A 25,992-nucleotide genomic window follows, 5' to 3' on the forward strand; every position below is an offset into this window, starting at 1 on the left:
AGCTCTTGAATCTTAATAATCCCCCACATTCCATGAGACACAAGCAGGAACACGGTGAATATCAAAATAACCCCGACCTAGATGGAAGCATGTTTAGTATGCATTGTCTCCTCCACACCTCTGTTTTATGATTGTTTGAGCGTCCATAAAAATACAGAGAAATCATGCATAGCTGAGTTCAACAAGGTTGTTTAAACAGTCACTCGTGAATGACTGAGACTGTTGTAATTAAAAGGCGTTTGACCCAGTGACATTCTCAACCTTGTAACTTCCTCAGCCATTAGGACTTTATGCTTATTTAATCACAAATGCCTTCAAGGCTCATGAATGCTGTATAAGAATAAATCAGGGATGAAAACATTGGCTGTGAATTCATTTAATATAAAGATGTCTATGAAGAGTGCAGCATCTTTGCATTCTCAAACAGACTTGAAAGGAACATTAAACAAGGAAAATTCAAATATCCTTAGGTTATACATAATGTGTATCCTTAAACAAACAAGCATCTTTGAAAGGTGTTAAAAAACAAACAAACAAACAGAACAGGTGTTTTTCCTTAACTGCATTTAACTTATTTTTACATAAAACATTTTTACTGGCATTTTTTGTTCACCATAGGCTCTTAGTGGATATTCACTTCATATTTACATCCGATTATTGTGTAATGAACTTTGGAAATCTAATTAAACATCCAACAAGGTGTATTTTACAGTGTCACTTCAACAGGCTTTTTAATCTTAAAATGCATAAATATTAGAATTTATTGATGGGCTCTATGGTGAAATATATGCCGCATGTCACTAACTTATTTAAATTAGTGACATACAGCAGATATTTCACCATAGAGCCTGTTATCAGAACGTCTGATAACTTTCACAGTTTTACTGTAGGTCTAAGTAAATTAAACTATTAGGTTCCTTTATTATGCAAAGCAAGGCAAGGCAAGTTTATTTGCATAGCACATTTCAACAAAAAGGCAATTCAAAGTGATTAACATAAAACGTACAGTAAAAGGCATTTCGACAAAATGTAAAAGAAACACAGTGCATTATAAAAAAAGACACATTTAAATACAATTAAAAAGAGATAAATAGAAAATAAAAAATATGCTAAAATAAGACAGACGGAACAGGATTTAATAAAAGGCAGCGGCAAACAGAAACGTCTTAAGCCTTGATTTAAAGGAACTGGGCAGCAGACCATGTTTTCTGTGAGTTTATTCCAGATATGTGGTGCATAAAAACTGAATGTGAAAGGAATGTTTTTTACAAAGGGTCCATCTCCTATACATGCAGATGGAATTGTACAACAGCAACCATGTGTATTTGCAGGGGCGGCCTGTGGCATAAGCCACATAAACAGTCACTAATGAGTGTTTTTCTTTATTTTTTTCTCACCAACAGATGTGCTTGCTTTTATACAGCTTATACAACTTGTTCTCCCTTCTTAACGCTTTTACTTTCTTTTTCAATGAGACAAAGGTGCCGTGTGCACATCCACAAAACCTCAGTGGGGTGCAACATTTCAACCAACTGCAGGTCTCCCTCAGGCAAACGAAGACCTGAGGAAGACAGAGTTGGTAGAAACGTTGCAAATAAAGGAAAGGGATATGTGATTTAGTGTGTGGGTACTCCTTGTATCTAGTTTCCTTTCTTTTTCCCCATTGACTTGCATAGAGTTTCATCTGGTTTGATTTTCAAAGCCTTACTGGTCGGTCAGTTTTCAAACAACAGCCACCAAGCTGTCATGTCAATGTCACCAAATACTCACTGAATGGCACTTTGACCCCCACTTGCCTTTTTGTCTGGGCTGGAGGTACCATTGTTGCGCTTAATTTAAGTGTGAGTTAATTTTTGAGGTTCTAGGCCTGGGGGAACTATTGTTGCACTGTTTTTGTCGGAATTGTCCCACAAAAACAAGAGCAACAGAGGTCTTGGAGTGGCCATCTACGGAAAGTTTATGGTTATGTAACCTGAATAAACACCACAGATCTAACTGTAGCCTGTATGATATTCGGAAATACATATTTGGTATGATCTGAAAAATGCAGGAAGATCATTGGTGGAACTGAACGTCAAGCCCCGCCCACGGGCCGTTGATTACATTTTCCACTTCCCCTGTTCGCTCCGGTTAGTTCTCCTCCCACCAGCCGAGAGAGAAGACGCCGATCAGCAAGCCGACGCTCGTCCCTCATCTGAACATATGGCAACAACAGCCTTCTTTCTTTCTTATATCGCTGTGCCCACTACTCTTTAAAAATTCCGCCGAAAAAGAGAAGACGATTTTCCAAAACATTCTGGCCGTTATCTCACGTAAGTACTGCGAGGCACTTCGGTTGAGTTCCTTGGATTCAGCGGGCGGACGTAACATGGCGGGCTGGTCTTTTTGCCTTCTTGCCACACATGACAGACCGATTCATTAAATCCTATTGGACTGCTTCAACGTCACTTCTTAAGATATTAATGAATTATAAAGCGATTTTGGGACGTCGAGTGAGTGTTAATTCGTGTGTTTTTGTCAGTGTTCGGCTTTGTTTCGGTGTTATTAATTAAATACAGTCGCTTACATGAGCTTCTATCGGTGGCAGCTCGCTCGTTGCCAAGAATCTGTCGGCAGCGCGTTTCCTCGCGATGGCGTTTCCGTTAAACGCAACGGTACTTTTAACCTACATGTAAAATGCAACTGTTAACGACATTTGCCGCGATTTAGCGTTTAAGGATTTCATATAATGACTGACTAAAATATTATTATCTCATTTGTCAAGTTGTGACACTATTTGCGCCATTACAACGCATGCGCGTGTTCCTCTATAGGCATAATGTTGACTGATTACGGTTAGAAACAGGTAGTTTCGATTGAGCCAAAATTAGTATTCTGGTTGTTTATCTTATTGGTTTAAAAAAAAAAAAAAGCCACGTAAACAGGCGTGGAAGTTACCTAACATATCGATTCTGTCCGAAGATTTGACCACAGTGAAACCAAAGATGATAGAGGTGAACTTTGTAATGTTAGAAGAAATAAAATGACTGACAAGCTTGAGCCAAGGGCATGTCATGTGATATGATACTTTTTTTTCTCCCTTGTGGTAAACAGAGCACAAACAGTATGACTAATCACTAATCTAATGTTATGTGTGCTTGTTCCTCAGGGCTCCCCTGTCTCTGCACAGGTGTATGAGCGCTACCCAGAGGGCCTAGGGGCGGCTCTTTACCGGGAGCACTTTGACTTCAACGCTGAGCCGCCTTGGGATCCTAGCTGATAGCGGGACAGGTCCATCTCCTGACTTGTCCATGTGAGTGATCATTGTACACAAAGACGCATGCTCGCTTACACGCTCAGACACTTGTAGCAAAGTCCAGGAGCATTGTGTTCTAGTAGAATTTGGCAAACAAACAAATGGTGTGAGTTAACATGTTTACTCATGTTAAGGTTCATAGGAAGTCAATAGATTTTAATAAAAGCTCAATGACATGTCTGGACTTTATGTGTAATTCATCATCCTTGTCCCTGTGCATTTCATTTGTTATTTAATCTACAGTAAAAAAGTGAATTGTGGTGATATTAATCATGTTTTCTCTCCTTCCTTTCTTTCTCTCAGTTTGTTGCATACCGGCAGGACCCCATTGGCTCAGTCGTGACCCCTTGACTTGCTTATCTGTTCTTTATGATTGTCGGCTTAGCGGAATACGGTTGAGATGAAAGGACTCGCTGACACACCCAGCTACATCATTGAACTCCTGGAGGGAGGAGTGACCCTTGAAGATGTTATTGATGGACACATCTGCGAGCAGGCTCTGGTCAGTGGGCGAAATTACCAAAATGCTTTAAAAGACACTGTGTCACTCGCACATGTATCTCATATATCTCTTATTTACTCTTTACACCAAGGCTTTTCAATAATATATTCATAATAGAAGTTGCTTTGCATACTCTTCATGTACTCCAACCGTTACTTTCTCTTGTGTTCCCAGGTGGAGAAGAGTGCGTTCGTGGTGGGTGACCTCGGTGCTCTGATGCAGCAGCATGTATGCTGGCAGAGCACAGTGCCACAGTTGCAGCCTTACTTCCCAGTCAAGTGCAACAGCAGCCCTGCAGTCATCGAGGTGCTGGCCTCCTTGGGCCTGGGCTTTGTCTGCACCAACAAAGTAAGCTTTCACCTTAACGGATACAAATTCCCACATAGCTTTTATTTATTTTGAAACTGTGTAATGCTTTATCCTCTTATGAAAGCACTCAAAATCTAGAGGCAATTACATCTAATGCACTCAATTGATTACTAGTCAGCTGGTGGCTATTATCCTTTCAACTTATGCAACACAGTTGGTACCTTTTTTTTGATTGCTTTGATGAGGCTTTTAGACTTTGCTGCATTAATGTGTCTAATGTGTGTGTCCTCCTTCCCCCAGGCTGAAGTGAGCCTAGTGCTGGAGCATGGCGTGCCACCCGAAAACATCATTCTGTCAGGTGTCTGCAAGCAGCTGGCGCATATCAAGCACGCTGCCAAGAATAACATCCAGCACCTTGTTTGCGAAAATGAGGCTGAGTTGTCCAAGATTTCCCGCCTCCACCCGAGTGCAAAGTAAGTGAACAAATAGACATGTGGAGTGTCTGACCTCTAGAGGCACCATAGAGCATTTCCTGTTTGACTTCTTAGTTGTAATCTCAAAGTTTAGTCACTCTGAAAACAGTCTAAAGTTGATGTCAAAAGCCCAGAGATACTTGACTTAGGTTAATCAGTATCTCAGAATTATTGATCTTGCTTAGAAGAATGCTTTTGTCTTATGTTTTCTGTTGTTGTTCTTTTGTTTCTCGTAGGTTGCTGCTGCAGTTGACCACTGAGGCTCATGCAGCTGAGACCAGTATGGCCTTCGGTTCCTCTCTGAAGAGCTGTCGGCACTTGCTGGAGGCAGCCAAGGAGCTGGGCGTCCAGGTGGTGGGGGTAACCTTCCACATCCCCAGCTCCTGCCAAGACCTGCAACAGGCCTACACCCATGCACTCTCAGACGCCCGCTGTGTGTTTGACATGGGGGTGAGTACTGTTGACTGTTCAGATTAAGTAAAAAAACTGGGTACTTTTGGTACTCTTGAAAACAAAACAATTAAGTTGAAGTTTTGGGACTTGATGACACATCTGCTAACAAGTATTAAATGTGTCTAAGGTGATAGCTGAATTTAGAGAGACATTTTTGAAGTTGTGCATTCACTGCCATTAACTGATGAATACCAGTATCTGGATTATCATCTTGTATGCTGAACACCAACAACAGACATCAAATACAGATATTGTCTGGACAATATCTTGAATTCTAAAATGATTGAGTAGGCATTTTGTAGATACAAGTCAACTTAATTTCTTTTTTATATTTTATATTTTGTGTCTTTGCAATTAAGGGTAACAACTGATTGTTTGTTGTCTCTGTTCAGGTTGCTTGTGTTGGTTTAACTTCTCTGTGCAGCACCTTGAATCTACCTCTTTGTATGAAATGTGCTTTATTAATAAAACTGCCTTGCCTTGCCAGGTGGACCTGGGCTTTAACATGAACATCCTGGACATTGGAGGTGGATTCACTGGCTCAGAGTTTCAGCTCAAACAGGTAAAATTTGGTGCAGTGCAGCAGGCAGAGACAGATAACACATTGCAAAATGTACATCTTCCCATGCCACTTCATTCTTTTTAGCCTGCAACAAATTAATCAAAGACATGACCTGTTTACTCAAGGACATCTCCACGTCCTTCAACTCTGCTTACTCTGCCATCTTTTTGAAGCTCAAATGTCATATTTATTGCCTCTTACTAACAATATGCAGAAAGTTATGAATTTCAGCTTTAAAAGCACTTAATGCCTTTAAGTAAAGTTCTTGCACCATGTTTTTTTTTTAAATCTGGGAACTACCTCTGAGTGCATACTTCATGTTTCTTTGTATAGGTTGAGTCTGCAGTCAGACCCATGCTAGATGCTTACTTCCCCCCACTGTCTGGTGTGCAAGTGTTGGCCCAGCCAGGCAGCTTCTACGTGGCCTCTGCTTTCAGCCTGGCTGTCAACGTGATCGCCAAAAAGGTGGTGACCCGCCACTGGGACAGCCTACCTCAAGGCAAGTTCTTTAATTCTCTCTAGCCCCGTTAAATCTGACTGTAATACATTTGTCTCTCACTCCTGACTGTGAATATTTGTTGTCTTGCAAAGTACAGAATGGTTTATGTTCTTGAATTTGCAGTTTTTACACATGGCTGTAGGATAATCATAACAAAACCATCAGATTGCTCAGTTTGCAGATAAAACCGCATGTTCTATATTTCTGACTTCACAATCTACTTACACAGGTGAAAACAATGAGGATACTGAGTTCCTGTACTACATGAATGAGGGTGTTTATGGTCCATTCAGCCACAAACTGCTGGGAAACTCCATCGCTGCCCCATCAGTGCACAAGGTTAGTAGGCCTCCACCCAAGGGAGTCAACACTATTCAGGACTGAATGAAGGATCTGATAGAAGCTATCGTTGAATCAGGAACGGGGTCATGCATTATGAGTATTTTAAGGAAGTAGGATCAGAGTTTCTTTACATGGTGAACTGTATTGACCCATATAAAGAGCTTACATTGGTCCTGGGTTTTTCAATACAAAGCCCGGGTATTTAAATATACTGTTACATCCAATGATGTGACATAATATGACAAAAAGGCTAACGGCAACTTACAAACAACTGGTTGTTATCCAGTCGTCCTTCCTGCCAAAGTATTTCCTCTTCTGTGCTTCGTTTACCTCAACCAATCAAGACCAACTAAAAGTGACATAAACAACACAACATTATGTAAAACTGGAGCTATAGTTAATTAATAATGTAATCATAAATAACAAGTGATCAGTGTAAAATGAACAAAAACAACTTGTGATGTAGAAATGGTGTTTTGGTGTGTCAGAGCTGCTGTGATTATTTCCACACACCAGAGACCATCCAGTGTTAGTTAGCTTGCTAACAAATAATCAATGGAGGTTGGGATATCAATAAAAACAGCTGTTAGCTACCACAGGAATACAGTTTGAAATGATGATGCATCAGTGCTGTATGTGATAGAAAAAAAAATATTTCTATTGGTATTTGAACTGTGTATCATTTCCTCAGTTGCTGACTAATCATCTAGATATGTTGCTCTTCTCTTATGTTATAATTTTTGTATATCTCAGTATAATTTCACATGTGCAGTAGAGACATCATTCATTGTAACAGAAGTCTTTAGGCAGGAGCAATCACTGACATTTCTGATTGTAACATATTTTGGTACATTGTTTCTTCCATCCAGCACGTGCTGTGTGCGGACGAGGCGGTGTATCCCAGCAGCCTGTGGGGCCCGTCACTGGACGAGCTGGACCAGGTGGTGGAGCGCTGCCTGCTGCCTGAGCTCAGTGTGGGAGACTGGCTTCTCTTCTCCAACATGGGAGCGTGCGGTCTGGAGGAGTTGAGCTGCCTCTCTGGCTCTCCCCAGCTGCCCGTCTACTACACTGTCTCCACCTCTGACTGGTGAGTACGTGAGTGAGTTAGCATGTAAAGGTCCACCGCTGATACAAATGTAATAAAACATTCATGAATTTAGAGAGAACTGACTCTGTTTGTTCTTGGTGTCGCCCACAGGTACGAAATGCAGGAGGCCGGTGTGGCACTGGACAGCGCCATGAAGAATTTCTCCATGGTCCAGTACAGTGCGTAACTACTCTTCTGCCCCTGTCCCGTCCTTATATTGCACAGATCCTCCTTAGCCTCTGCTTTCACCATGTGAGAAGAGGGGTCAGAGTGGTGTTTGGGACAAGGGGCTAAATGTAGTCAACATTCCAGCCACCTTGGAAAATGCAGTGTCCTAATATTTCTTCCAGGAATTCGACTTTTGTACCTCTTGAAATGGGAAACAATTGGTTGTTTGATACCTCAATTGTCCAAAATTTTATCTGGAAGTTAATCTTCTGATTTTTGCTCCTCCCTCTTGCGGACTCTTTAAAAAAACCTGTCAGCTAAAAGAACTCCAGCCCAAGCTCAAATGACATTATGCAACAAAATGGATGACTCTCTGGAGATGGGACCTCCCCAAAACATGTTTGGGGTGGTTTGTTTCCTAAATCAAATCCAGTTTACAAAATGTACAATTGATTTAAATCATGCTCTATTGATTACTTGTTGACAGTTGTGTAAATCCTGTGTCTGTTCAACACCAATACATTTTGTCTGTAGATTATATTTTGAAGTGTTTAAAAGAATCAATGCCTTGTGTGGATTCTGTACCTCAGACCCTCACTTTGCATAGTTGAAATGATATTATGACAATGATGTAACCTATTTCTTTATTGCAGTTCACCTCATTACATTTTTATTTATTGGATTCAGTTATTACTGGGGCATGTTGAAAGCTCCGTCTTTAAGTGTGTTTTGCCCAGGTATTATGCTGTGGCCCATCTAACAGTGTTTTCCTGATAAGATATTGATGTGTTTTTTTAACGCTACATGGATTTTGTGTGCCGTGATTGCCATATGTGACCTCAGTGGTTTCCCTTTACTCAAAAGGCATGAAGAAATTGCTGTGGGGTTTTCTTTTTTCTCTCTACATTGAGCTAAAAGCTTGAATGCAGAGAAGCTGCATACACCCTAAGGCACGCCTTGCCTCTATTAGAAAGAGGTTAATCTGGTTTAAAATGCACAAAATCTTTTGTAGGTTAAAAAACTACTGTGATATTTAAAAGCCCAGCCCTGGAGTTTCAGATCCTCAGATTAGTGTATCTTGCCAAAGGATCAGTCCTTGTCTTCTCAGGATCTGAAAAACCAGCAGACGAGCCATTTCTGAAGAGTGCTCAAACATAAATTTAATTAACGTGGTGGGTGTTTACACCTACATGTGTCTATCTCTCAAGTGAAAGACATGTTAGTTGTACATAAACCTCTCCGAGGTCGTGCATATGTTAAATAACATGGCAGACATTTTCCTCTTGCCTCTCTAAAGGTGTGAGGGGCATCATGCACAGTCTCTTGTACAGCTAAATGTCTAATAATATTAAAGGTGACCTGACTTAACTGCAGTTTTTAAAGAATCCTGCCCTTGTGTGTCGAAAAATGACTAATGTATTAATTACTTGCTGTCTAAAGCACTAATGGACCATAGCCTGTTTTTGACTGTAAATTGTGCTTGTTAAAGTAATGAAAGTGATTAATTTAATACATTTCTGACAGAAATCATTTTCTTGTGTATGTGTGATCTTTGGCGTTTGTTTTCTGGTTCCTGGCAGCTCTTTTATGTTCACCACATGTTCTGGATAAACTCTTCACTGTTGGCCAACATAATTCACAACCATATGTTTCTGATCTGCGACTGTGCAGTAGTTACCATCTGTAAAACAGTTCAAAGACTACCATCCATACAGTTTAGGCTCAGTTTTGATTTTTTTATTTTTTTATTTTATTTTAATTTACCACCAGGAATGAGACTTGAATGTCTTGATGTAACCAGTAAAACAGAATAGATTTCTCCACATCTTCAAGATTACCTTCACACACACATCACTGTAAAATATTAAAACTTCCTGAAGAAATGGAGCAAAACAGAAACAATGGTTCATTGGTTAATAATATTGTCATAACAGTTATGTTCTCTGTTTTAACTTAAATGTACAGTTTTATCAGCTTTTACTGGCCTCAATGACCCATTCATCCCACTAGTAGACTGGTAGAGTTTTTCATGCTTAGATGACAGCCTTTATTGTCCCCAAGAGAAAATTAAATTTGTCCATGTTTATTAAATGATAGCACATTACTGCAGCACAAACCAACACAGTGATGTATGGCACAACACAAAATAACATAAACATACAATCCAATTTTTGAGTTGCACCATGTATCTGTTAAAGGAACGATTAAGAAATAGGGAAGTGGTTTTATTTCAATTCTGTTGTAGGACTTAATGTGGTTTCCTCCACATTAATTTTTCAGGAAGGAGGACTCAGGCGGTCGATCACACGACTGTACACAGCACCTTCAGTGTATTTAATCAGTGAAATGAGCTGCTGCAGTGTTTTGTTGTAATGAAACCAACCGGACTCTTGGGCTTTCATGACAAATACAATATACAGTGCTAAAACACTTCAATTACAGTCTAATTATTAAAGCGCTCAGCGGCCAAGTCCTCCTCCACCTTCTTGTCACTGTACATTACAGCATATGTTTGTTTATACGGTCTTGAAGCCTTTTGCGATCTTAAAATTCAGTAATTAAAGACAGGTTGAGGTGAAAATTCAGATGAGGATGACAAAAGCAGTCTTCTGGGAAAAGAGTACTAGGTAAATTTGGGTAATTTCCATTACTGTATGGAAAATTACCGTACCTGTCCTGACAATGTGTCCCTAAATGAGTAACCTTTATCTCACCTGCTTGTGTTCTCTCCCAGCCTGATTGTTTATAATGTAGTTATGCAAATTACCCGCAACCAGTGCCACATATTTTAGAAAATAGAAGCTTCATTTCTCACTCTGAGCTTCAGCAGCATTAAGTAAAAATTAATGCATACATGTTTAATGTGAGCATAATGAAGCCATCAAACCCTCACTGATGTCCGCTGGATAAATTTGTTGCAGGTTGACATTTCTCTTGTTGTTAATTATTTACAACCACTGAAACATCTCTTGGGTTTTTTATGTGAGAGAGGAAAAAGGAAAACATGGCCGTAAGAGGAGCTACTACAGCTAAAATTAAGTTTCTTGTGCTTAAATTTGGAGAGAAGTGATGACTGTGTGTGGTGTTTAGATTGAGAATAAGGCTAATAGGTCAGTGCAGGATTCACATATAGTACTTTCTTATGTTACTGCATGTGATTCAGATCAGAAAATGTGTTCAAATAAAGAAATAGTAAACCATTTATTAGTCTGTCAGGAACAAAGCATACACTCGCAAACAATTAGACTCTGTAATGATGAAGTTACAACACAGAGTTGATAGATTTGCAGATATATGCAGGAGGAGTAACTCTTGATTCAAGTATGAATTGAACTATAAGTGGTTGATTCTGATTGGTGGCTAATTGATTTAATTGCATAATCTCTTATTGGTTTGACAGGCGGGAAACACACGATGAATGGTCCCTTTCTTCACTACTTTGGCTTTAGAGATGATGTCATGAAACTCAGTCGGCCGTCAGCAGTCTTGCCTGTAGGGTGTAGCTTCTGCCTTGGAGAGCTGTTTACTTTTTTGTATTTGCTAAAAGTTTTATCTACATCACTTATTTGCTCCGCTCATGGCAATGCACAGCTCCAGAGTGAAAAAAAAGTGATTTATGATGAAAAATACAACTCAGTTTACACATGCCATGACTGAAAAAGAGCAGGGAGAAGAAAAATCTAATTTTGCCAACAACTGAAATGCACATCTGTAAAGTAGTCCGCGCACACTGATGTTTAAAATTATATTTCCGTCTATGGTCCTCGTCCTTTGAACTAAAAACAAACAACTTTTGTAAATTTTCTGGTAATATTCTGTTTTTTGCCCTGAACGTAACTAATAATGTCTGTAACTCAACTAAATCCTTAAATTTCATTATTCATTCTGACTTAATGAAGTCTGTTGGTGTGTTCTCTTGAATCCACTTTATGAGTCATTCTTACTGCTCTTTTCTGTAATATAAACAATGACTTTATGTTGCTCACGTACATGTTAGCCCCACACTTCCGCAAACTAAAATAACTAAACTAACTAAAATATGGCAGTGCAGAATTCACATTGCCTTGTAATCTAACACATACCCTGTTTTGTTTAAAACAGAAAAATTCTTAGACACTTTTGTTTTTTACTTTTTCATCTTTTTTGATTAGCGAACAATAAACTTAGCTTTGTTCAAATTTAACGATAATTTATTTTCATCAAACCATCTTTTAAGTTTAACCATTACATTTACAATGCTTTCCGCTAACGCGTTTAATTCATCTCCTGAACTAATACAACAAAACAAACTGCAATATCTTTGACACTTCACATATGTCATTGATATACAAAATAAAAAGTTTAGGCCCCAAAACTGAGCCTTGTGGGACTCCACATTCAATCTTCATTCACGCAGATGTGTTACCGGCAAACTGTATATATTGTTGTCTGTTATCTAAATAGTGGCTTGACTGGTTTAGAACTACTCCTCTCGCACCGTATGTACGTATGTAATTAAGAAATTAGACGGTATTATCTATATTATCAAATGTTTTTTTAAAATCAGTAAATACCCCTATTGCGTATTTATCATTAAGCTATGCTAGCCAAAATACTTATAACCTATCAATTTCACTCCTTCTCCCATCAAATTGCTGGATCAATGTAATTGGCTAAAAAAAGTAGCATGATATGACGTCACAATAAAGGGACCGCCCATTTAGCTCATTTTCTCGACAGCTTATTGGTCAGCCTTAGTCATGTACCACGTGACGACCACTAGGGGTTGCAGTAGCCACGCCCCCAGACCTAGCTATATGTAGCAGAACCCAAAAATCCAATTAACAAGCCAGGTACAACATGAAACTCAGAAACTGAATGACAAATCCATCACCAGGACACTTTGAAACAGCGGCTGACAGTATGAGTAAAAGAATAAAAAGTTATATAGTTTTTAGGCTCAGAAGCCTCCTATTGGTCAGTTGGTTCTGTATGCAAATGAGGGCAGCTACGTCAGATCCTGAACTTGAGCGCCATTTTTTTTTCCTCAATAGAGGGAAGAAAGGGACAAAAGCAGGACCTCAAAATAACTTATCTCCGGAGTGCGCTCGTAAAAATCACCTCACCATATTTGACTACAGCTTTTGTTACGGCGGTGTGTGTGGACGGAGGATGCTGCTCGGATGAGTATCCGTGCAGCACTGGCAGCAGACGCAGCTCACCGACACACACAGTTGCGGGCCGGTGGAAGTGGAAAACGTTAGCTCTGTCGGAGGTGGCACAGCGACAACTAACGTTAACCTACACGGACAACTGGACGAGGTAAATATCTATGAGGAGGCTCTGGGCATCCTCACGTAGGAAGACGCGGCGTGGCCCGGCCGGCTTGTTGCTGTCAACGTGCCGCCAGGCTGCTTTTTTAGTGACTCCAGCATGGACAGCATGCACACAGCAGTGTTAGCATGGATGGGAAATGTGTGCAGGGACAAATTTCAGGTGAACTAAATCAAAACGCGCACTTTCAGCTGCCGAAAAGATACGTTTCCCCTCTTTTATGCAACAGTAAATGACTAGTATTTATGTATTAGTCATGCATAGACATACAGTGTGATATCGTGGATATCACACTGGACTCAGCTGTTGCACAGTAATTATTATTATTTATTTACCATGCTGCACATGCAGGTGTCCATGTACAGCCATGCTGTGATTTTCTTTTTATAGCAAATTATCTCTATGTCCAAAGGTGTTATTATTGTTATTATGCTGTCTGTGACTTCATAATTACTATGTTTACTGTTACATCTTCCATCTCTTTTATTTATTGTTTTGTTAGAAGTGTGGCCTGTAGTGAAAGCTCAAACATCTGGGAAGTTGATGACTTTATTTCCAACCAGGATTAGATGACAGGCTTGTTGAAATTCATGCTCAGGTGGTTGATTCACACACTGAATATATTAACTGCCCACAGCTAATTGCATTGCTTATGTTTGGCTTTGTCATTCTTCCAATCATTTGGCATTTGTTTGTTTTCTAATCTTTTTCTATATTTCTGCATTCATGCTCCTTTTAAACTGCTGTATTTGAGGAAGTAGTAAAAAGTGGAAATTAAATTCTTCAATTATTCTCATAGTGGTTACTGTCTAGTGATGTGAGAGCATTGAATCAATATGAAATCAATTGCATTGAAAATGGTTCACTGTTTGGTAGCATTTGGTACAGTCATAATGAAGACATCTACTGGGCAACTATTGATATTACAGGTGTGTGGTTGAAATAGACCGAGATGAAACAGTGAGATTATAAGTGGTTTTTACTGTTTTCATTATTGTTATTTTGTTCAGTACAGTCTATATTATTAAAACGGACCACTTTTAAACAGTCTACAGCTCTTTTTTTAGATATCATGGTTGTTGTTTTTTTCATCTCTTTAATCTTTAAACTGTCACTTACAACATGTGTGACATTTAGACAATAACAGAAAAGATTTAGTCATCATAATGAAATAAAAATAACATAACAGGCATGACTTCACTTTCAAATTTGTTCATATATTCAACATGGTAACAGGACAAAGGGTAAAAGTAATAAATAAAAATAACAGAAAAGGTAGGCAATAAAATCTTGGAGCAGACTAACTGTATGTGCACATTTCTTATTGTTTATATGTTTGATCGACTCAAAATACTTTCTAAATTAAATCATGACAAGTTCAAACGATGGGTGAGACCTTGAGAACTTTTTTATAGATGTGAGATTTTCCCAGTAACATTAATAAATTGACAGTCTTTTTTTTTTTTCATAGTATAGTATTATATCCTTGGCTTCTAGCTTAATTGAATGATAGGTTTGAGTGTCAAAGTAATCACATGTGTTATCAATATCCACAAATCTTGAGACAAATTTGCAGGTTGGATATATATTATGCACAATTTTGTAATTTACTTCTTTCAGTTTGTTGGTAATAACATGTTTATATGGGAGAAGCCGTGTTCTTTCCCATTGAATGTTAGAAAAATCAGAGTTCCACACAAATTTCCCACATGGAGTAATTTTCCTTTTGCTTTAGAAATAATTTCTTACATGTTTATTAGTACACGTGTGACTTTAACAAAGGAATTAGATTTCAGTTCCAGCACGTCCCGTACCCAAAACCAGCGCCACACCTCTCTGACACTTGTGTGACGTAACGAGGCCTCGTTTGGTGTGGTCACGTGATTATTTATTTATTTATTTATTTATTTATTTATTTATTTATTTATTTTGGTGTGGTGAAGTGAGGCCTTGAAACACTGGGTTCCCAGGGGTCCTTGAAATCCTTGAAAGTGAGTGAATTTGAGAAAAAAAAAAATCAAGGCCTTGAAAGATTTTGAAAGCAGATATAAATAGACATGGGTCATTGAAAGTGCTTGAATATAAATATGTTTTGTGCATGAATAGAATATTGTTTTGCTGTGTTAGAGAAGGCCAGAGACCACATAGTCTGTGAGCTTCTGTAAAGCCTGATAGTTCGCATTATAAAAATTCTGTGTTACAACAGTAATTAACTTTGATCTGTGTCTCAAATTATGCCGTGTTGGGTCTTTGAATTTGAAGGAATCTGGTCTAGAAATTCCTTGAATTAGATGTTTAAGAAGGTGTGGGAACCCTGGAAACATCTTGCCTTAAAAGGTCGATACAGCATTGAGTAGTCTGCTTCAAGCGTAAGGTCACTACTTTCTAGGCAGGGTGGGAAATTAGCACCAGCCACCAGCCAAATGTTGAGAAAATATGAAAGCGGCTGATAGATTTCAGACACAAAATAATGATTTACTATTGAGTAGCTGGTGAATTTGAACATTTATCCGTCAGTGGCTGATAGATGTTCACATTATAAAAAGTTGGGAAAGGTTGTGGTGCTGCTGTGCTTTACATTTGGATGTACATTAAATACATAGAATAAAATATGTAGTTGATATATTTAATAGCTTCAGAGCATTTGTGTTAACGATCCATAACATTAAAACTTGTTTTGTTTGTTTTTTACATTAATTTCTACAAGGCTCGTGAGGAAAAATGTATCAGGTTCCGGTCGGAAATATTGAGAAGATCCGAAAGGCACGTAAGGCAGTGAAAAACATCCTTGGTGAGATCGGCCTGGAAGACTGCCAAAATCTGCTGAAGGTATGTTTCATCCTGTTTTTTTATATTTGGGTCTGACCAGAGGCTAGTACATAAGTGTAACACTTCACATAAAAGAGGATGATGACTCAAAATAGACTTGCAACATGAATGAGCCAGTTTCGGTATTATTTGTGTATAGTCGCTTCCTCTGCTGTTACACTGCTTTTTCAACACTGTGTTCATTTTGTTGCACACACAGAGACTATTGGTGAAGATTTAAGTCAATCATCAATGTGTCTGTTCAAGTAAATAGTCCAACCATCATTACACTAAAGGTCTGTTGACATTTTAGTAGTTTAGGTTTAGAGTTTAAGCTTCAAAAGATAAGTATAGCTGTATGAAAAATATGGGTCAAGAATTACAGCCTTGCATGTTTCGTTATTTGCATCAGTTTAATTTAAAGAAAGCTACATAATGTTAATCAATAGATTTATTGTGACAATAAATAAGCATTAAAGGTGATAACATCAGTCATGTTTCAGTATTGTTGATTGATGCAGTCAACTCAGACTGCAGCAGCAGCTACACTGTTTAAAAGATCAATTTACAGTCAATAATGTTAAAGTTTGGTCATAATTGTTTTGAAAACCCTCATCTGAAGACATTAAAATCAGATTTGAATCTGATATGATGTTCATCACATTAAAACAAGGCCATTCAGAAGGTTTTTTTCTTTGGTTGTTATAGCAACAAGTGGGGTTGGGCACTATGATGTCATCTGTTAACTGAGATTTTCAGAGATTAGGCTAAATGTGAGTAATGTTGTAAATCAGTGAGCTGGACTGTTTTTGACTTTTTGACATTTGAGTTACAGATTCTTTTTGCATGAATATGATAAAATAACATTTGATTTGTCGGGTATTTATATGTAGTGTGAATATTTTGTCCATGTCACCCTCCTCTAGCAACAAGTTGGGAAACAGATGGTTCACTGACAACAGCAGTTCTTGGTTTGTTTGTTCAGACAAATTAAATACTTCAATACATTTCAGATTGCAAAGATTTTACATTGTAGCTGTAGCTTTTGGCATGATGACTCTTGTAGGATGACACAGTTGCACCTGTGTCAACTATTTATTTCTAAATTACACTTCATCTATGAGCACACAGGTTTAACACAAATATGAACATTACCTACATACAGTATGGTTTTAGGTGCTGGCACATTGATTATTTCCATCTTGTGTGACTTAGTCCTTCTACACTTCAGAGGGAATCACTTTACTTTTTACTCAACCTTGTTTATCTGATAGCTGTAGTTAGAAAATAAGTTTTCTGTTTAAAATTATATATGTGAAATATACTGTACACTCAGTTGCCAATTTATTAGGTACACCCAGCTAAACTTATACCCTCATTGCCATACATTAAATGAGGTGGAGAATACCTATCAGTATAATGCAATACAAATCAACAGCACTAAGTTTAAGGACATGCTTCACATTGTGGTACTGTTACATATACTTAATTATTTGTTTGTGCCATTTACTGTGCAGGATCTCAATGAAAAGTCAGAGAAAGATGCAGATGATGAAGCCTTTGGGGAAACGGAGTGGCTTGATTTCACAGATGGATACAACAGCATACAACGGAAAAAGGTGAATATGACACTTTTCTCTTGTTGACAACTTTTAATCATAAATGGCTGTAAACAAAAACAAATTTCTGCTTTGTTTCATTTTGGTTCTGTTGAATTATTCAGTTGTTACGGTGCAGACCATGGATGTATAAAGAGAACTGGATACAGCGTCGGAGACGGGTCCCCGTTCATTAAGTTGCTCCATGGCGCATGACGCCAAAAAAGCTACTTCCTGCTGTAAAGATGTATGTATGAAAACATACTCCATGGAGCGTGTTCACTAGAGACTTTCACCAGCTGAGATGGCTAACTTTTGGTTTAGCCCTGCAGCTAACTTGAATGGGGATAAAACTATTCAATTGTTGCGGCTCTTGTAGAGTTTTGAAATGTGATCGGACCAAATGGATCAAATTCTAATAGTGACACAAACCATTTCGCAGAGGTTGTGATACTCAAAAAAATGTATCTGCTGGTTTTCAGACATCTCTTTCACAATGTAAGTCTATTGGAAACAAGTCTTTTTAGGCCAGCATGCATCACATGACGTTGTAATTACATGGTTTGGCCACTGTGTAAAATTTGCTTCACAGCCTGGCGCTTCCTGTATCCAGTTCTCTTTATACATCCATGGTGCAGACACACTGGATCCGTTGACGGATGTCAAATCGACGGATCCCATTCAGTCTCTATGGAGAGCAGGCAATCTGGCAACATGGTGCATGATGGATACGGCACCGCGAGTTGACTGACCAACCACCGTATCTGAATTTGCATAATCACAACTCGACCTCCACTTCATGCAAATGAGGTCCGTCCAGCTCAACACAGCCTGCTTGCAAAACTCAGATCAAACTGTCAAACTGGGTAGTGCTGATCAAATATGATAAGATTCTGTTACTGCGTTGCCTATTTTATGCCTCAAATGTTTTCAGAAACATATTTCAGTGTACTGTTCAGCTGTAAAATGAAAAAGTTTGTGATGTGGCCACCAGAGCAAAAACCAAGCACTGCCCAACTCACAGTATGTCACCACCAGCTGGAGCGTTCAGTGGTCCGTTGTGTCCAGATGTGTCGTCACCTGATTCGGTGTGTCTGCACTCTGACTGGCCATATTCGTCTTGTGGATTTCAATGCCCTTTCAAAGATGAGAGTTTTCATTCCATAATGTTGTCATTTATATTGTTAAAGATGTGTAGGGTGGTGTAAATATTATATCCTCCTATACACCTTGAAGAGTTTTTGTATACAACTCTGGTTTGTCTTTTTCCTTCCCATCTGTTCAGTGAAGCTGCAATATTTCACTTGGTTCATTCTTTACCTGAAATAACTGATTGTTGTTTTTTTTCCTCTTCTTTTATTCAGTGGCCTTATCGGTCTCGAGCTCTGTGCTGCAACATGTGCAAGTACTCTTCACAAAACATCTACAACTTCAGGAGCCACGTCTCACGCTGCCATGGGTATGTGCAGTCGTTCTGTGCGCTGGCACCCTGTTCTCAGTGCCTCTTCATCGGCCACCCCAAGATGCTCAAGAAGCACATGTTCTTCTTCCATTCCAAAGTCACCACGCACATACAGTCGGCAAGGGGAGGGCCTTTACCCACGCATTGCGGAAGTGAGAGGTATCAGTGTCGAAAATGTGGATTCCCAACCTCTTCTATCTTTGCAATGAAGAAACACATCATTCTCAAGCACCTTGAGAGTTTGGCAGAACAGTACATTGGTTACAGATTACATGTTCAAGGGACTACGTCTGTAAAGATCTACTGCTGCAAGGTGTGTAAGGTGAACACTGGAACTCTAGACCAAATGTTGCATCACATGCTGGTGGAGCCATCACACTATTCAGTCAGCACACAGGTGCAGAGTTTGATTCATGAGAACAAGAACTACACTATTAAACCAACACCTAATGGGAACGGCGTGTTTGTAACATTCCCAAGTATCGCTCCTAAACCACAGCAACCTCAAATATACAGTAAGTCCTTGGTTTTACCAAGCAACGGCCAACATACTGGGACCGTGGTGGCATTACAGCAACTACAAGGAACTACGAACAGTACTACATTGATCTGTGCCCCTGGAACCAACCAAGCTTTCCTTCCCCCTCAGGCGTCAGCCTTAGTGCAACTAGCTAGTGCTGAGGCTAAAGGTTTGCTTCAGCCTGGTGCCACTATAGCCCTCCGAAGTGCTTTGCCCCAAGGACCATCAATGGTCCAGCTTCCCACAGTGTCTAATGTGTCTCTGAAACAGGCACCAGTGGCCCTAGCTCCTGCTTCGGCTCCACCACAACAGACTCCACAAACACAGCAAATCCTTCTTCCATCAGGACTGCAAGCCAATGTGGCAGCAGCAACTGGGACTGTACCTAAGCCTGCTCTAGTCGCACAAAATCAAACAAACCAAATCGGCCTACAAGGTACCATGCTGACGTCACAGTCTTTGCTTAGTCACCTGATCCCTACTGGCAATAAGGTGAATGGCATGCCAACATACACATTTGCTCCACTCCAAGTAGCAATGCCTGTTTCTCAGAGCACAGTTAGCCCTCTCAAGCCTGTTGAGCATTCAAGTGACTCTTCATCACAAACTAAGAAGTGGATTACTTGTCCCCTCTGCAATGAACTTTTCCCTTCCAATGTCTTTGACATGCACATAGAAGTCGCCCACCAGACAAAGTCCACTTCATCCAGGTCAGAAAGCGTGGCTGCACGAGCAGCATTTCTGAAGAAAATGCCTGACAAAACTGTCAAATGTTTAACGTGCAAAATTCTACTATCAGAAAAGAGTGTCTTCCAACACCTGCTGCATGGCCTGAATTGTTTGTACTGCTCAGCTTTGTTTTTTTCTATCAAACAGCTTGCTGAACACGTAAAACAGCACAATCCCACAAGCAAGGCTTACTGTGACTTCCTGAGGCAGAAATACAGGGTCTACTCAAAAGGTATTGGGGGAATCTTGTTCCCTTATTTTGATGTGCACACCACTGCACCAAAAGAGGTCCTAGGAGATAACGAGGTCAATCTCGCCCTTGTCACAAATTCCCTCGACTTGATCTTTTTTAAGTTGCAGCCCAGCAGCCAACCAGAAATCTGCCCAGCCCCTGCAAAAATCAACAGTGCGTACTGTCCCTTTTGCGACGAAAAGTTCCAGGATGAATCCAAACACCTTGAGCACCTGAAACAGAAACACCTCGTTGCACCCACCATTCATGCCATCCTCAAGACAGAGGCTTTCAAGTGTATATACTGCAATGGTGTGTACACGGGAAAGGTCACCCAGCAGGCGGTGATGCTCCACATTCAGAGATGCCGGTGTTCACCAAAACCACCACCACCACCCAAAATTGCAGCAGTACCACAGCAGCCACCACCAAAACCAGCTCAGCAGCTCAGTCAGCCGCCTGGACTGTACTTTCTCCAAGTGCCGCAGAGTGTGACTATGAAACAGACTGTAGCTCCAGCTCGTGTGGCTCCACCTGCGTCCACTGAGAGGCCTCCAGAATCAGAAGCAGAGCTACAGTCGAAGAAGAGGCTGGAGGCTGCATGGAGGGAGGTCATAGAGGCCAACAAACGAGAGCGAGAGGAAAAGGCGGCCATGCGCAAGAAGCGAGAGCAGGAGAAGTTGTTGCCCCCACCAGAGCCCGAGGTTCCAGCTGATCCCGCGGTGAAGCTAGTGTTGGAGCCCACTCCGGTGGAGCGCCGCTGCAGCGAGGAGCGCAAAGACTTCATATCCAAATACTTCAACCTGAACCCTTACGCAACCAAAGCTGAGACCGACGAGCTGTGCCGGAGACTGTCTCTCACCAAAGCGGAGCTGGCAGCACACTTCAGCAAGAAGCGCAGCAAGTGCATGAAGAGTCTCAAGAGGAACACTGCTGTCATTCTCCTCGGCTTCAACATGACAGAACTGAGCAAAGTCAAGCACAACCTCCTCATCCCAGAACAGCGGCCCACTGATCCCACGGATCAGCAGTCAGAATCGATGGAAAAGAGTGACGATGGACCAGAACCGATGGATGAAAGTGGAAATGAGAAAGTTAGGGATGGGGAACAGATGGAGTAGAATGAATGAGTTCAGAAACAGTAAATGATGCACAGATGTCCCTGATTTTAAAACAGAATAAAACCCAGATACTTTCATGATGGCCTTTTCTGTTCAGTCTCTAGAGACGTTTATCATGCAGTGCATGAGGTGTATTTCCTAACATACAAGTAAACTGTAACTGAGGGCAGTTTGTTAATGTAGCCTTCATCAATAGTGCTTCATTTGACTTCAGTATCTCGTCAGTGGTCCAGATCCTAATTTCCACATAAATGCTCCTTGATAATGAAGATGTTTTTGTCTGTGAGATATATAATGGTGTCAGACTGTTGATCTGAAACATTATTTAGCTGGTTACAATCTGTCCTTCATCCATGGCTACTGACTTAAAATTAAGCACTGATTCGCTCCTGATATGCGCACTTTTTTCTTTTTTTGCAAACCTTATATAAACCCGTTTGTACAAAATTGTGATTTACACATCATTGTTTACCTGCTAATATCAAGACTTTAGTGCACACTTCAACATAGATTATGTATTATGTTATACTTTCCTTTATAAATGGATGGGTTTTTAAAAAAACACATTTGGACCTATTTCTCTCGTGTGCACACGTTCATTGCTTTGGTTTGTCAACCATGTTTTTTCCTTACTGAGATTGTTCACGCCACTTCCTCCCTCTCTATTTTAACAGTTTTAAGGGTAAATTGCTGCTTGTTCACCAACTCCTGCAGGTGAATGCTGCAGTACTGAAGCCAAAATCTTAAGAATGTACAAACGTTTGAGTTGTCGGGTTGCTGAGTTCCCAGATTTAACAAACACTCGGTTATAATAAGCTTCTGATCACGTTGCTTGCATGAGCCTTTGTTTTGTGGGTGACAAAATTATGATTTGTGCCATTGTGTAGTCTAGACATTTGCATAGACTTGTGGAAATTTACCTAGAGATTTGACAAAACATAAAATATGTTATTGGGTGTTGATTCAGTCACCATATATCTTCTGTTCTCCTGACTGCTGTTTTTTTTTGTACTAGTATTTTCTATAATTCCTAGAGGGTCAAAAATGTTGGGAGAGGAACAATTCTCATTCTGTCCAGGGCCACTGTGTTGTAAAAAATAAAGCGATTTCCTTTTATGTAAATGATTCATTAATTTTATTCATTCCATAATAAAAAAAAATATAATTTTTAATCAAGATCCGTTAATGCACTCCGAGACGTGCACTTCTTTTATGTGTAATTGGGATTACACAGAAATTCATTCAACACTTGTGGCCGCTCTTTATTCCTTCCTCAGCAAGAACAGAACATAAAGGCAATGCGTCATGTGCCAGAAAAGGCAAATGAGAGTCAAGTCTTGAGGGTTTTTCATCAGTTTTTAATATTCCCCTGAGAAATACTTAAAACAGATTTCTACCTGCCACGTACATTTTGGTCTTACGTTATGATGGCTCTAAAATTAAACTACATTTGTCACATTTCTTGTCAAATTAACTGCTCAATAACAAAAAATAATCTTCCAAGGTATGTTTTGGGTCTAACTTAACATCTACTAAGTGCATGCAATATTGACTTCTGGCCACACAGTGGTGCTGATTCTACTTCATAAGTAAGTGTGAAAGTTTATTCTTGACCTTGAACCTGGGAAGTAGTTTGATTAAGATCAAATCTGAACACAAAGTCCACTTTTTAGCTTTTTCAGAGCTTAGAGCCACATCTCATCGTCTATACAATTATTTTATTATCATTATTACACTATTTTTATTTTATTATTACATATTACAGCCTTGAGGTAATGATGATGACTGTGAGATGCAGTTGAATGCTCTGGAAATTGCTGGACTTTGACCTGGACTTTTGTTTTCCTGGTCTTCATAACTTGATACACTACAATGTCCGCTCAGTAGCTGTTCTGTACTCTAGTTTTCTTATTGTGGTTCTCAGAACATCTACTGAGTAGATGTTGTGGTGTAAGTGTTTCTGTCAGCTGCTGGTTTCCAGAGTCAATATTTTTTTCAGTCACTACTTCTCAACTGTTTTGATCTGATCAAGGATCGAGGGGCCGCTGTAATTGTTCGTTTGAATGGCCTCCAGCCTCTTCAGGTACTCCACCGGGAGTCTGTTCTGCTCTGCACCCAGACACACCACCTTTATAAAACACACAGGAACACACATCAATTAACAACCAATCTGTGATGTGTCATTCGTAGCATAGTATAGCTTACGTCAAGTTTGTTGTCTTTGGATCAGTGTGTCTGTGTTTACGTGCACACACCTGTTTGTACTGAGGAGAGGGAGGACAGGCGTGGAAATTGTTCATCTGATAGGTCCTGCACAGTGTCAGTCCGTTATCAGTCTCCACTGTAACTTCAATTGGAGAGTACTTTCCCAGACTCACCCCCTCCTGGCTGAGGACACAGAAAGAAGAGCCACAGTGTTAGTTAAAATGACACATATAACTACTGAATTGAACGTGTGTATACGAGTGTGTATCTCACTTGTCTAGGCTCTTGAGGTTGTCGTTGCTCAAAGTCCAAATCACCCCCCACACTTCTGCACCTGGACAGAACTCAATGGTGGCCACTCCACCATGCCAGGCGTTGTCCACATGTTTCTCCCACAGGCCAAAGTTCAAAATATAGTCCTGTAGACACACATACACACAGGGGTGGTGATGGGGGTAGGGGGTATAGGACAAAAGGCTGAAAACAGTGACAAAATGCCTTTTATTTCACTGTGATGTAAAGAGGGGTGCTATGTTTGTGTTTCCAGTGAGCCTGCTTGCTGTTGACCATCACAGCATGGCTGGGACACACAGTACAGTCAGACCCTGTTGTTGCAGCTGGTGGCTATTAAAGCTGCACTGACGTCATTTAGGTGGACAAATACAAGAAAATAATGGACGTGGTCACCAAGTCAATTGTTTCCATTTTAGTACACCTTAAATTAGATTAAGTTAATGTACCAATATGAAGAGAGATGTTGAGTATATATATATATATAGCATTTTGTTGCTATGGTTACCGGTGTCAGCGGACAGTTTGATTATTGCCCCGATTTTCTGAGATGTCCTGATATTAGCGGGCACCTATCAACTTAAAAACGAGTATGATACGCTACCATGTAACAACAAAGTTATACTATAATATATTATACTCTTCCAATAGTCGTCTCAAATATAGCAACATACTAAATATTTCATTTCTGATGTTATTTTTTTCTTTCTGTGCACTTTGGTACAATTAGAGGCAAATGAGACGTTCATGAATGTGGGGTGAAAGGAAGAGACGACACGGTCTCCACTTTCGATTGATAATTCATCGAATAAATGAGCACAATTAACACAATGAATTAACAGTTTGCTGTTTATGTGTTGTATTTGCTGTACAGACACTCTCAATTGAACTATAAATAGTGTTTAAGAATACGAAATACACAAGCTAGCTAGCTCACCTGCTGTGTGTTTGGTAATTTCTACATGTACTTGAACGCGGTGTTGGTAATAGAAAAACTACAACATACCGTCGTTATTCTACACACTGATTAGTTACCTTCAGTCGGCCGGTAGTGCAAAATATTGCCGAAGGATTTGCCAGTTGTAGTCTTTCCTTCAACAAGTTGCTCCCAAAAGCGAAATACATGAAACGACCGTCGGTATCACCGGACATGTTTAGCGTTTTGTTAATGTGTGCTTCTGCCGCGACATAAGAACTGAAACTAACGAGTCCAATCACACGTAGAAGTCCACACATACACAAACAAGTCCAACCAAAGTCCAAATATTTCATAGAGGTCGCCAGGTTAAAATGTTAGGCCAGCTGGCCGTCTTAGCACCATTTAGCTTAGTGAGCTAACTCGTTGATAACGGCAGTTGCACGTTAGCCGCAGGATTCAAACTGGCCGTCTCAAAGTGAAACCCTGAGTCACATCCATCGACCTGCCCGATGTAACTGTTATCTGAGGACATCTGAGGGCAAACAGTTTACAGAGGATACGTGTTTCGACCCATTTGGTCTTTCAAATTATGATTACTTGGCGTTGCAATTGTAATATTTATTATTTGTGTCGTTATTATTTACTTCCGGCTCATAAACTAATCTTAAAGGCGTCTGTCTGGATGGTAACCCTTTGCGATACTCTCGCGAGATGTTCCTTCATTGTGCAGACTGTTCTTTATTGTACAAAATAATTACATTTTATGATCCGACAACGCTGTGGTTGAGGCTTGGTTGGGTTTAGGCAGAAAAAATGCCACCACTTTTTTAGATAAATATCATAGTTTGGCCTAAAGTTCTAACTCTCGCGAGATCTTTCGCAAATCTAGGGTTACCATCTAACACAATCCACATAGCCATTCAGTATTTTGTTTGAATGAAACCTCTACACGCCAATAATTAAATTAAGCTATTTAACTTCATACGTCAATGGTACCTTTCTAGGTTAAATAAGTTTTGAAATTTGAATCTTAACCCTCCTTGATAATAAAGATGTCCCATAATGTAGACATGATTTACAAAAACAGATTTTTTTTAACCAAAC

The 25,992-nt window shown here is 39.8% G+C and overlaps 3 protein-coding genes across 4 annotated transcripts; 2 read left to right on the top strand and 1 right to left on the bottom strand.

Moving 5' to 3' along the window:
• The first annotated feature begins 2,116 nt into the window (after nucleotides 1–2,116).
• Nucleotides 2,117–9,220, top strand: azin1b (antizyme inhibitor 1b). The gene is made up of 11 exons (XM_044335701.1): nucleotides 2,117–2,312; nucleotides 3,149–3,292; nucleotides 3,599–3,797; nucleotides 3,972–4,145; nucleotides 4,407–4,579; nucleotides 4,816–5,029; nucleotides 5,520–5,594; nucleotides 5,928–6,093; nucleotides 6,323–6,432; nucleotides 7,305–7,522; nucleotides 7,634–9,220. The coding sequence occupies exons 3-11, from the start codon at nucleotides 3,696–3,698 to the stop codon at nucleotides 7,707–7,709; spliced, it is 1,308 nt and encodes a 435-aa protein (XP_044191636.1). The 5' UTR covers nucleotides 2,117–2,312; nucleotides 3,149–3,292; nucleotides 3,599–3,695; the 3' UTR covers nucleotides 7,710–9,220.
• A 3,318-nt stretch (nucleotides 9,221–12,538) lies between these two features.
• adnp2b (ADNP homeobox 2b) lies at nucleotides 12,539–22,589 on the top strand. 2 transcript variants are annotated; one of them, XM_044335088.1, is made up of 4 exons: nucleotides 12,539–12,991; nucleotides 15,711–15,832; nucleotides 17,329–17,430; nucleotides 18,774–22,589. In XM_044335088.1, the coding sequence occupies exons 2-4, from the start codon at nucleotides 15,725–15,727 to the stop codon at nucleotides 21,471–21,473; spliced, it is 2,910 nt and encodes a 969-aa protein (XP_044191023.1). In that variant the 5' UTR covers nucleotides 12,539–12,991; nucleotides 15,711–15,724; the 3' UTR covers nucleotides 21,474–22,589. The 2 variants fall into 2 exon arrangements, with proteins under 2 accessions (XP_044191023.1, XP_044191024.1); XM_044335089.1 differs by lacking the exons at nucleotides 12,539–12,991; nucleotides 15,711–15,832 and adding exons at nucleotides 16,653–16,782; nucleotides 17,535–17,656.
• A 221-nt stretch (nucleotides 22,590–22,810) lies between these two features.
• On the bottom strand, nucleotides 22,811–25,546 carry LOC122969434 (gamma-glutamylcyclotransferase-like). The gene is made up of 4 exons (XM_044335090.1): nucleotides 25,005–25,546; nucleotides 23,952–24,097; nucleotides 23,729–23,861; nucleotides 22,811–23,601 (listed from the first exon to the last, which is right to left on the bottom strand). Exons 1-4 carry the CDS (start codon nucleotides 25,239–25,241, stop codon nucleotides 23,476–23,478), a joined length of 642 nt encoding a protein of 213 aa, XP_044191025.1. The 5' UTR covers nucleotides 25,242–25,546; the 3' UTR covers nucleotides 22,811–23,475.
• Nucleotides 25,547–25,992: the final 446 nt, after the last annotated feature.

This window comes from Thunnus albacares, chromosome 19, assembly GCF_914725855.1.
Source record: "Thunnus albacares chromosome 19, fThuAlb1.1, whole genome shotgun sequence".
Taxonomy (NCBI): domain Eukaryota; kingdom Metazoa; phylum Chordata; class Actinopteri; order Scombriformes; family Scombridae; genus Thunnus; species Thunnus albacares.

Excerpts from the sequence above, each read along its gene's own strand:
- azin1b (XM_044335701.1), top strand. The coding sequence starts at position 3,696 with ATGAAAGGACTCGCTGACACACCCAGCTACATCATTGAACTCCTGGAG. Across the intron at positions 4,146-4,406 it reads GCTTTGTCTGCACCAACAAA|GCTGAAGTGAGCCTAGTGCT; the intron begins GTAAGCTTTCAC and ends TCCTTCCCCCAG. Across the intron at positions 7,523-7,633 it reads ACTGTCTCCACCTCTGACTG|GTACGAAATGCAGGAGGCCG; the intron begins GTGAGTACGTGA and ends TGTCGCCCACAG.
- adnp2b (XM_044335088.1), top strand. The coding sequence starts at position 15,725 with ATGTATCAGGTTCCGGTCGGAAATATTGAGAAGATCCGAAAGGCACGT. Across the intron at positions 15,833-17,328 it reads ACTGCCAAAATCTGCTGAAG|GATCTCAATGAAAAGTCAGA; the intron begins GTATGTTTCATC and ends TTTACTGTGCAG. Across the intron at positions 17,431-18,773 it reads ACAGCATACAACGGAAAAAG|TGGCCTTATCGGTCTCGAGC; the intron begins GTGAATATGACA and ends TCTTTTATTCAG.
- LOC122969434 (XM_044335090.1), bottom strand. The coding sequence starts at position 25,241 with ATGAAATATTTGGACTTTGGTTGGACTTGTTTGTGTATGTGTGGACTT. Across the intron at positions 23,862-23,951 it reads AACCTCAAGAGCCTAGACAA|CCAGGAGGGGGTGAGTCTGG; the intron begins GTGAGATACACA and ends CTGTGTCCTCAG. Across the intron at positions 23,602-23,728 it reads CCTCTCCTCAGTACAAACAG|GTGGTGTGTCTGGGTGCAGA; the intron begins GTGTGTGCACGT and ends TGTTTTATAAAG.